Below are 12,378 nucleotides of genomic sequence, written 5' to 3' on the forward strand. Positions count from 1 at the left end.
TCCTCCTCCTCCTCTCTCTCTTTCCATCTATCTCTCCTTCTCGCGCGCTCTCTCCCCCTTTGCAGGCATTCAATGCGCATCTCCGCTCTCAGTCCGGTTTTGGACCCTTCTCAGCAGTGCATGAGAGAACCGTGGGAATTTTCTCAAACTTGAAGGGGGAAACGTGTCTGCAGCTGTTGGAGCTTATCAGCCGCGAAGGAGCAGTAGAAGCATTTCATTCAGGTACAGAAAAAACACTGTTACTATAAGAATGTCATGAATGTTTATCTTCCTCCCTCATCAGAAGGGTTAACATGCTCCAAGGTGTGTCCGATCCTCTGAGGGGATTTGCGCGTAAAAAGATCCACGTTGCGCATTTCTTTTGAGCGCGCATGGCAGATAGAAATGGTTCAGTTCGGGCACATGGAATTCCCATCCTTAGAATATTTACTTAAACCTTGTTGTTCATAGTTGGTATCTTATTGCGCTCATGTTTGTCTTTATTAATACAACAAATTACGAGGCCTTTTAAAATGTAAACAAAATGAATGATGATTTGTTGCAGGTTGTCGGTGACGCAGATTCGAGTTCAGACACAAATATCGTCTGAACTGGGATTGCACAGTAATTTATACATGTCAGACTGAAAGATGAAAGCGGGTTTTTAAACATCTGCGAATCTAAAATGAGTCAGAGCCAAGGGCATCTTCTCATCCAGGCCCCCATTTTGTTCACATGACATCATCATCTACATCCTTTTGGATGCGTAAAATGAAATGTAATCCAAGGACATAATGGTGCCCATCAGAGCAGGATTAAGACGCAATGTGACCAAAAAACAAAAAAACAAACAAACACCAAATCATGCTCTAAAAATACTGAATTTCATCTTGAACTCAGATTTCTCTCCTCCACTTGTGAAAGAAAGAGTCTTTGACATAAGATTAAATAATAATAATAATTCAGTGACATATTGTTAAAATAACAAGCATTCAGCAATGTCATTTGACTTGTTTGTCAGAAAATGTGTATTTATAGCATATTTACAAAATAAATATAGAGAGTTGGCTTTAATATATTTAGAAAAAAGGTCCTTACCAGTATGAAGCAACACAGTATTAAACTGTAGAGCATTACTGCTCTTAAATTCAGTGTACACACTACAATTACTAATCAGGTAAAGTTAAAGCTTTTATTTGAAAGCAACACCAGTGTCCTTCATTTTCACACACATGCAGTTCAGTTGAGCTTTGTTCCTTCAGCATCTGTTGTCTTAATATTATATGCAGATACAGAAGCGACTTTCAAAGTAAGGACCAGGGACCCCCAGGGGTCTGCAACAAATTGCTAACAAATCTGGAAATTGATTTTCTATAAATAATATGCCAACAAAACAAACTTAATGTGTCAAATAGTGTGTTCCGACCAACACAAAGCTTCACTTTGCATTGGACCATTTTGCACTCCATAATTATTCTCATCTAACAGCCAGTGGGGGAACCATCGCCTTTAAAAGTACAGCCAACAGCTGGAACAGTAACATTTCCAGAAGTTAGAAATGTTCTATACTCTTCTGTAAGCTACCTCACTTTTCTGCTCTCTTTATAAAAAGGGAAGTTGGATCATATTTCTATTTTTAATTCTTGGTAAATCCAGGTTATGAAAAAATTGCAGCTGACACGAGGTCAAAACAGTCTGAAGAGAATTATTTGCTGAAGCGGGATTTTTTTCATCTAAGCAAGCCGTTCAACAACTTTTGGTCTGAACAGTTAAATTTATTTTTATTTATATAGTGCCATATCACAACATATGTAAACATGTGAGCAGAGTGCAAAATGTAGAATCCCACGCGTGCTTGGATTTTTCCATCCTTTCTCCCTTGGCCCTTTCTCTCTTCCAAAGGACTCATTGCACAACAAAAGGAACTTTCCATTCACAGTGTGGGAATTTTTCAGAAAACTAACAAAAAAACTGGAAAAGTATTTTCATGGTGCAGAGATTTATATTCAGACCATACTCCATCTAATCTTTGACTACTGCACTACCAGTTAAATAATCTGAGAGACACTTTACGGTTTCATGGTAAAGTCTGAGAAATGACCACTTTCTCCTCATCCTAATTAAGATCATAGATGGAAAGATATTATGAGATAATTTTTTGTATGATTATGATAACAGCATAAAGAATCACCGCTTAATTTCTAAGTTTCTATCTATGTTTGACATATTTTGCTTCTCTGTATCCCAGAACATGACTAATCCACTGGAGAAGGTTGTGGCCCAGAAGAAGGAGGCCATTGAGGCAGTGATGGATATGTTTCAGAGGGGGGCCGAGGTGCTGGCCAGTGCTGTGGGTGAGCTCTTTCCTCTTTGCGAGGCTGCTGCTCCTGTCCTGCGTCTGGCCTTAGATAATGTTCAGAGCAAAGAGGTCTTCTATGTCAAAGAACAGTTCCTGACAGTAAAGAACAAACTCGATGTGCTCTCGAGTCAGCTGGAAGACATAGACTGCGAGCTCAAGAAGGGAAGACTGGACTCCCAGTACTTCTCTGTTGAGGAGAACATTCGGAACCAGTTTAGGAAGTATATGGATATACTGGAAGCAAAAGAGCAGTTTAGGGAGGTGAAGAAGAGACTTTTTTTGGAGCACTTTGCCAAAACTAGAGGAGAGAAGAACCTCCTTGTGCTCTGTGATGCTCTCATGGGGACTAACTGCTTTGGAGAGCCCATTTTAGATGTGGTAGAAAGGTAAATTGTTCTATTTTGTCACATTTATGCTTCTGGATTTACAAATCCCCACTGCACATTTCTGTGGATGTCAGATGAAAGTATGATGAAACTGCTCTTCTGTGTTGTAGGTATGTGGCACGGAACCGCCGCCTTCTGGAAGATTTCTGTGTTCGGATGAAGGAGCTTCTCTGCTTGGGTCTGATTGCTCTTCTGGGTCACTGTGCCTTAACACAGGGCCAAGAAGAAGAGCAGGAAAAAATCCAAGAGTGGAGCAGCAAAATTGAAGAAGTTGAATCCAGGATGAAGTCAGCCATTGAGTCTTGCATTGCTGCTTTCCCAGAACAAGCAAAATTAGACACCGAACGCCTCCTGAAGGAAAACCACAAAGAGAATCTTCAGGATTCAACTCAGCAGCTTTTAGAGTTCTTGGTGAAAAAGTACGACTGGGTCAGCTGGTCAGTGCGGCTGATCAACCATTCAAGCAGCACCTATCGAAACTGGCGAGCAGGGGAGCATTTTCACCATGTGGCAGGGCAGAACTGGTTCGAAGTGCTCCAGGTGAACAACATCAACCTGGTGGTGTCCTACAGCACCAAACCGCAGCCTGTGCCCCACGACTGTATCAGGCAGGTGATGGAGGGTCAGGGGAAGAAGGGAAATGCCCCAGCTGTGGTGGAGGTGTTGGAGAAGCAGCTGTGCGGGTTTGTTGTTCATGCAGTCAGTCGTCACAAGGAGTCCGCGGCTGCGTGGAGCTTTCCGGAAGACTGTCATTACTGGGAGAGGCACAAGAATGTGGCTGTGTGTGTGCACTCAGAGTAAAGCTGCTAGATAATCCAGGTTTTAAGATTTTAAGGCAGAAAGGTTTATCCGAATGAAGACACTTAACATTTTTGTTGCTGAAGGAAAAATTGATGATACACTGCATTGATCGTCAGATAATTTATATTAACACCAATCACACAAACGAAGCATTTTCAGGTATTAAGCCCAGACCTAATGCATTAGTCGTGTGGGGAGATTTACTCATATTCTTGCTGATTATTTCCAGTCGATCTACACATTAAAGAATACGTTTAAGGGGTGAATAGATAAAAAAATGAAGTTGAAAATATTACAAAGCACTTTTGTTGGCAAATAATTATGTTGCTTCTATGCAAACTGAAACGTGCCAGCGTCTCTGACTGAAACTACATTTAATACAACAATTATTTTAGTTTCAGCTGTAGGGTTTGTTTGTAGTGACAGCGGACTGAATCAAACTGACACTGTTGCACTTATTTTTAACATTCATTTTGTGACTGGAAGGTTTAATAAATGTGAAAGATTTCAGAATGCAGCTTATGTTTTAAAATCTTCCTTTTTTAGTCTAGAGGTGTTTTTTTCTGAATGAGTTATGCCATAGTTTTACAGTAAAGCCCTTTTGAGAACAGAATTGATTTGACACTCCTACATTAGAGCTACACATGACTGGATCAGTGCTCTGCGTACGCCATCACCCAAACCGACACGTTAGAATCAATATTGGAAAACATCCGATCAATGCAGCTCGTTCAGAAAACTTGGTTTCACGTTTTAATGTTTTGTTAAAATAATATAACCACAAATGCACTTGCAGAGCTGCGCGAGCTCTTAGATACTCTCGGATATTTTCTACATAAACGTAGTTATAGCTCTTTAAAATCACTTGCATATTACAAACTGTATTGCTACATGTCTATCCATAATGCTAACAGTTTACTTCAAAAGCATTTTACCTCAGCTGCATGCAGTAATAACACCGTCTCCCTTGAGAAACGGCTTCTCTACCTACTTACAGCTTTCAGGAGATGGTTTTGCTGAGGCTGCATCTACAGCTCTCTGCTCCCTTTTTGTCCGTGCTCAGCAGGCTGGCCTACATAACCCTGACAGGGAGCGGGGAGGTTACTTTTTCAGGCGTGAAAAACAAGAGGCTCGGAGGTTGGAAACACGACAATGTGCCTTGTGTTCTAAACACAGTGAAAGCCCTCGATGTCGAACCAGACGCGCACTGCCGTCCAGTGCTCTGCCTAAAACTAATAACACGAGTTAACTGCTTCACATAGATCTTTATGTTTTATGCATCATTTCACCTATCTCAGTGCAATTTACTTCATCTGTTAGGTATTCTTCCTGACATTAAATATTCAGTTGTTTTGTCTGAAATTTAAAAATCAACCAAAGATTTTCCCAGGAAATTTTTATGAACTCAGTTTTTTTTTTTAATCCACAGCATTTAGATAAAAACTATTGCTTGCTTAAACTGCATCTGCTTTGTTACTCATACCAAAACATCTTAACCCTCTCAAGGCAGACGTTGCCGATTTGTAACAGTTAAAAACTAACAACCTGATTGCCCCACACACATATTTTATGAGTGTATTTTACTCAGAAGTACCACTGCAGGACTTGGTTGTGCATTAGCAACAAAAAGTTTAATTTGAGCCTGAGAGGGTTAACAAAATTAGTGGATAATGAATGGCTAGCATGTCTTTTTATGCTTTATGATAATTAATGAGTCAAAACAAAAAGCAAATGGATGTGTAAACACGTGTAATCTAATATCTGTCTCCTTTTTCTTGTATAAATGTGATTTATGTAGCACTGTTAGTGCCTGTGCCCATTAAACCAAATCAGTGCACCCTCAGCAACACTGACTCTGGCTAATTTAATTGATATTTACACATAAGTCAGCATTTCCTGACTGCAGCTCTGCTTTGATAGTCCATGAATAACCTTTGGCTGAGCTAATATCCTGCAGACGAGCAGCAAAGTGCTTGACTTAGCAGGATGGTATCAGTCATAATGCTCAGAGTAGGTGCAGCACGGGTGGAGATGCCCTTCATGTCATATCTCAGTGGATCTGCAGGGTCTTTAGCTGCTCGGCTTGTGTGTCGTAAATCAAGCCTGTCAGAATCCATCAAGCACTGTTCCTAAGACCCAGTGCAGTGCAGCAGGAAGTAGACTGTGTTCAAAGGAAAACAATTGATAATTCAGCTGATCAAATTTATGTATATAAAAAAACCTAATTAAAAAATTACGCATAGAAAAGCCTAATTAAAACTATTTCAGAGACTGTTAGGGTGCAGACTGTGGGGGAGGAAACATCAGACAAAATCAGAACTAAAATCAAATCAAAAATAAGTCAAGTTTCTCCCCTCAACAAAAAAAATAAAATTAAAAAAAGTAAAAGTAGAGACAGACGAGGACTCCAATGAGACCTATGTAAGAGGATTCAATTCTGTGATGAGTGTTTTTCCCAACATCAGGGCTTCATGAAGTCAACATGAAGAAACGTATTCATTTATTAAGTTGAATTGTATAGAAATTGATAATTAATTGATCATAGTGTGCAATGTGTGTTGCACTTCAGATTTACTATTTTTTTGGTTATTCTAATAACAACAGCCACATTCCTTATTTTGTTCATATGTCTAAGACCGGTAGATGAGGTCTAGGCTGGATGCTGTGATCATATTCCACTGGTGGAAATCCTGATTGGATGCAAGAGTAAAAGAGCTTGACCAGTCTTCTCCAAAGCTTTGAACATTTCTCAAATTAATTAGTAAACCAGCACTTTATTTGTCCTAAAACAAAAAAGTAATCTGACACATAATCTATCATTACATTTCTAATTGGCATTTTAGGAAAGAAGATTAAGAGATTTTAATAAGCAGTTTATTAAAGTTGAACAGTTTCCCTCAGTTTCCCCCTGTTTGAACCCTGGATGCTACCCTAAAGAAAACCGTCTCGAGACTGTAGCTTCATATTTACCCTGCAGCAGTGGTATGTGTATTTCTGAACACTGGAAAGTGTAGCACTAGCATTCAGTCTTTAACCTCGTAGAACCTGGCCTCCACATATGGGGACATCACATTTTGGATTGTCTCGACCATAATACCAAATTTTTCTCTTTCAAATGAGCCATATTGCTGAAAGGGGCACAATTGTTGTTTCTCATTAAAGAGTTTTGCACATCTTTACTCAGTTGTGCCAAATAACAAAGAGAAATTAAAAATGCATGCCATTAAAGAGTTCAGGTCTTAGGGGGTTAAGCTAAGATGTTAAGCTTGGCAGTGGTATCGACTTAATTTTTCAACTTTAAGTAAAACAAACAAACAGAAAAAACAGGTTTTAGATTGGGATTGTTTCTTGTTGGGCACATCTTGTACCTGTCACTGGTCTAAGATCTGCAGTCGTCATTTAATATGGATGAGAACTCAACTATAAATAGCCTTAAACCACAAACGTCTTCACTCTAAATCAAAATGCTGGAGAACAAAAACAAAACAAAGGAAAACATATCACAGACTTCCCCGTGATGCTAAACACTCCACCTGCTACCTCGCTGGCACAAAGCCTTTTTTGTCATTACAAATCCCAGACAGGTGACTAACTGTTTTACCACCTTTGATCTGGCGCTGAAAAAACAGAAAATGTGGAGCAGACGGGCGGATGGGTGTGCCAGACAACAGTGCAGCCCTCAAACACTCACAGACACAGAACCAGTCTCTGTGTGCAGACCACTGAAACGACAACACACAATAAAACAAACAACAAGCTTGCTAACGTTACACCTGTGTCTGCTGACGGTTAGGGGGTTAGGGTTAGACCGGTTTGTCTGTTGTTATTGTGCTCAATTTAAATTTAAAATAATCCAGTCATGTTATATTCCCTTTTTTGTTGTTTTCCTCTATGGTGGCTGGATTTGGATGTTAAAATTAACATGACCACCAGCAGTATTTAACATTTCCTTGGTTTTCTCCCCTGTGGAGAAATGGAAAGCAGATGCAGCCGGCACTGTAAGGCAGTGGATTCATTAGTGGTTGTGTGGGCTTTGCCTGGGTAACAACTATTGATCCAAGAGGCTCTTCTCCTGCATAAAAGGCTCTTGCTGTGGTAAACAGTCAATCCTGGCTGTCATTATGTGGAAGACGGAAAGCATCTGTTTACTGACCAGCTGGCATCTTGCAGCAGTCCGACTTGTAGTATTTTGTGGTTGAAAGGAGGTTAACGCAAGATTTTAAGAATGAAAGAGTGAAACATGGCGGGGAAATGGTGGTACTAGCGGTGGTTTGCAGACAGAGGGCGCTATCAACAAACAGATCTGAGGGTAACTCTGTTCCAAAAGCAGTCTGTTGCTGATTTCAAATAAATTGACCCATTTGTCGTTGTCCATTTACAGTTCAAAGCTTTTTCTGTTTCAGTATCTGGTGAACATTTCATTTCTCTCACCATTTTAAACTGACTTTTACAATTTGAGATTAAAGTCGTCATGGATGATGACCCAAAGCCCAGCCTTAACGCCATGCTTTGGAAGCATGTACTAAATTATGCAAGTCAGTTACAATGGTTGCCCAGACTTTAGACCCCCCCCCCCTTTTTTTTTCTAAGAAAAACAACCAAACTGCATGTTCAGTTAGCATATCACAGATGATGACTTATAGCAGGGCTCACAGGGTTAAGAGGAAATATTTGCAGACATTTCCCTTTTCTCTCCTGCTCCTACAGGCTGTGACTCATAAAGGGACTTTTAACAGCGGAAAGATGACTTTATAAAACAAAAAACCTTCATGGCGAAATTCCGGAAATAATAATTCTAGAAACTTGAAAATAAGTTTACAAACCTCCCTAAACAAAAACTCTTCCCAGCACCCTCTAACACAGTCCTTTCCATCAGGCTGACTTTCCTCATCTCCAAGAGGAGATACCAGCCAATATCAATATTTCATAAACAAATGAAAGACTGGATGGAGGCTAACATCAGGCTGTCCCTGGAGGAGACAGTCAATCGATGGATGGTAGGATAGCGCTGTGAGGCGGTGTCTGCCAATCCTGTCCACGCAGGATAATGGTATTACCCATCAGTCCGAGTGGCCCATCGACCAGCCTGCTGCTCTCTGAGTGGACTAATTCAATAAAAAGCATTAAAACATTTGTTCAGTGGCACACCGACTGCAGGTCCGAACCCAGATCCAAGAACTGAGTTTTTTTTAATGGTGCTGCCAGGTTTGAGTTTCTGGCTATTAATGTTTTATCCATACTGACTGCAAAATGAAGGATCTGAATTCTGACCAGTAGGGGGCAGTGACTCTGGATGCAGTAAAAGTCTGGGTCTATAAAAGTCTGAGAAAACGATCCTACTTCTCTCTTCATTTTTGACTTCAGGACACATTTTTCTTATTTGTTTATGATCTCTGTGCTTTAGTTTAAAGTGTTCTTACTACCGTACGATATAACTTAGAAAATTATGGGCAGTGGTTGAGTGAAACTCATGAAAAAGCATGGGTACCTTCTGACTGTGACTAAGGTTGCATCGCTTGCTGTCTTCTGTCAGTTATCCAATTTGGCCATGGCAAAAAAAAAAAAAAAAGCTGAAGTCTAGGCTTCCACAAACTATTAGGACTCAAAACACGGGAAGTTAAATGAACACAGCGGCTTTATTGCTGGAAAAACCTCCATAAAATAAACCCATAAAAAACAAACCAAAACCCTGAACATGAGAATTACGAACTGAAACAATGGGAAACTAGAACTTAAACTAGACCACAAGAAAACAAACCTAGAACTGAGAACTAGGCATTTAGACAGGAACACAAGACAAGGAACTTTCAAAATAAAACAGGATACCGGCATGGAGACACGGACTTGACAAGGAGCGACGACTGACCGGAGAGACACAGGAGATGAATGAACACAGAAACACGGGTGACTCAACAAGAAACGAGGAACGCAGGAAAGGCCCAGAGAGGGAGACAGAGACTAAACAGGCTGAGATAAACACTAAGAGAGGGAGAACGAAGATCACTGAGACTAAAGAAAACCAAACCATGAACAACAATAATCAAAGAATATAATTCCAAAGTCGGAAACAGAAATACTGGGTCGCAGGCCCAGTACCATGAAAGCTAGTCAGTTTTATATAAAGAGTAAAGAGGGTCTGTCAGAAAAAGGCGTTCCAACAGATGTGATGAGTCAGTCAATAAATGCATAACTCCTAATTTTTGTTCTATTAACCTCTGTGTAGTGATACCAAATATCACGAGCAACATGGGCTATTCTATGAGTCTCAGTGGATCTCAAGGTATAGGATTCAACATAGAGGCCACATAAAGGTGGCATTTGACACATGCACAAAGGTACATCTAACCATGTAGGAATGCCATCCCACTTCTGTTACTTCAGGTAATATGCAGCTGCTAGCCACAGTTAGCCACATATTAGAAATGAACAGCTGTGAAGCTAGGACTCAAATACAGAATGGGTCATTTAGCAAAAGTTTATTTTCTCTCAAGCAGGAGGTATCTATCTATCTCTCTCTCTCGCTCTCTCTCTCTCTCCCTATCTATCTCTCTCTCTCTCTCTCTCTCTCCCTATCTCTCTCTCTCTCTCTCTCTCTCTCCCTATCTCTCTCTCTCTCTCTCTCTCTCTCTCTCTCTCTCTCTCTCTCTATCTATCCCTTCTGCAGCAACGGCCTCTTTAAAGGGCTGCAAGATGGCTGACTGCCAATGACCCAATCACAGCCTGAGAAATAAACAGTCTATAAAGAATGCTGCAAACCCCAAACACAAACATTTCAAATTAAAAGTACATAAATTTAATATGATATGCAAACAAAAGCAAACAAACAAACAAACAAACAAAAACAACACAGTATGAAAGTTTTCAGAATTAAAAAAATATTCAGAAATTACCAAAATTACAAGCTTGTATTTTATTATTTACAATTAGATATTAAATAAGCTTCATCTGGAAAGAGGAATAAATAAGGTGCAACTTTCAAATATGTAAAGCTCATTAACAGAAGGCTTACACTTCTTGTATTCATAATATAGTTTATTTATAATATATCTTATCTTATATTACCTTTTTCGCTTGAATTATGTTTCTGTAACATGTTAGAAGATTTTTAGGTTTAGTATTTTAGTTGATGTTTGTTTGATAGTCGACACAGATTCACAAATTTTTCAGTTTATAAAAAAAATGTATGGGATGGTAACATCTCATGCCTGGAAAGTCTCATACCAACACTCATGCCAAGCAGGTTCAGTTTCAAAGTTTTCAGTTCAGTTTTATTTGTGTGCAAACTGTTGCCACAGCAACAGTCGCTCGCGCCACTCTGTAGATTAACCTAAAGACCCTGCAGTAATACAGCGAAAACCCCAACAATCAAACAATCCCCTTTGAGGAAGCAGGCGTTGGTATTACAATTATTTTTGTATGTTGTTTGTTACACAAGAATTCTTAGTGTTTTCCAACAATAAGTGTTTAAAAATCTCTGCATACAATTCCTGACTATACATTACTTCACTGTAGCGTTGTTGCAGCTTTTATGTGCATGTTTTAACATATTGTTGCAGCTTTGCAGCAATGTGTGATCAGTCACAGAGGTCTGACTTTTTTAGTGAAAGCTTGAGGACTGTGGAAATCTACTGAAAATCTAAAAGATTTCATCTTTACCGGTTTTATAGATCTGCAAAGGACTTTAAGAGTCTGAATGCATCTGGGGAATCCATCTGTCAGAAAACCTTTTAAATGGAAATCCACTGGGTGGTGAACACGTGTCTTGGCCATCTGCAATGCCTCAACATTTCCCTCCCGTCTTCCAACACTCTCTTTTCTCCTCTGATACCAGTCTCCCTCTGCAAGACCCCATGTTGTCTCACTCAAACCCCCAGCGTGTTGCAGTCTGAACTCCCCCCTTGTGCACTCATACAGAACCTCAGATTCCTTTCCTCCTCCTTTGCAGCAGGTCAGCGACCCTTTCAGTAATGAAGAATCTCAGAAAGTGAATCTGTTCTTTTGCTTTCACTCTGTGTTTCTGTTGCTGACTTACCTATGTTTGCTTAATTGTGATCTACAGCTCTTTAGCCATATGTCCCCTGATTGTTAAATACATAAGCTAACCCCCCAAAAGCTGGACAAGTTTTCAATCTTTTGAGAAACAAAGAAAAAAGGACACTTGTACAGAATGTACTTATCAGGAGGATACTGATAAGTACTGACTGTCAGTGTGGGGATTATATCATTTTATATAATTTTAATATCATGTTTATTCTCTTATATCTTTTTTTATTAAGCTTTGATTAGTGGCATTTGATTAAAACATTTATTCAATATATTACACATGTAGTTTCAATCATGTTATTACACATATTGCAAAAATGTGTTCATAAAAGAGTTGGCCTTCTGTCTGGTAAGAGGTTACAAGCTTTATCTGGTGAGGTGAGAGGTGAGACAGAGTGCAGTGAGGTCGAGACAGTTCGCCTGCATACACAGACAGTATATAGATTCATTTCTAGGGTAGAGTTAAGACATATTCTGCTTGTAACTACATTTTGTGCCTGCATAAGTAACAGTTTTTGTAGAATGTGTTTCTGATGTTCCAGAGATAAGCGAGAATAAGAAGATCAACAGGAAGCACCTGGGGTGGAGACGGAGAAAATGTCTCTTTGAGTGTGTGTGTCAAAGGTTGTCAGCAGAAGAGCTGTGGTTACTGTAACTTATGCATGTTGTGTATCTGCTTTGACACATGAGGGGGCATTATACCCTGACATATAAAAACATTTTAAGTATGCTTTTTTGGGGGATTTATGCTTAGGATTGTGATGGTGTATTTCCTCCACACGTGTTTAATAAAATCATTGTTTTGACGCA

At 39.6% G+C, this 12,378-nt stretch overlaps 1 protein-coding gene across 1 annotated transcript; it reads left to right on the forward strand.

The window, feature by feature from the left end:
* The first annotated feature begins 66 nt into the window (after positions 1-66).
* On the forward strand, positions 67-12,378 carry LOC113031688 (protein rapunzel-like). Its single transcript, XM_026183986.2, has 3 exons — positions 67-222; positions 2,228-2,724; positions 2,835-12,378. Exons 2-3 carry the CDS (start codon positions 2,231-2,233, stop codon positions 3,523-3,525), a joined length of 1,185 nt encoding a protein of 394 aa, XP_026039771.2. The 5' UTR covers positions 67-222; positions 2,228-2,230; the 3' UTR covers positions 3,526-12,378.

This window comes from Astatotilapia calliptera, chromosome 11 (genome assembly GCF_964374335.1).
Source record: "Astatotilapia calliptera chromosome 11, fAstCal68.1, whole genome shotgun sequence".
NCBI lineage: Eukaryota > Metazoa > Chordata > Actinopteri > Cichliformes > Cichlidae > Astatotilapia > Astatotilapia calliptera.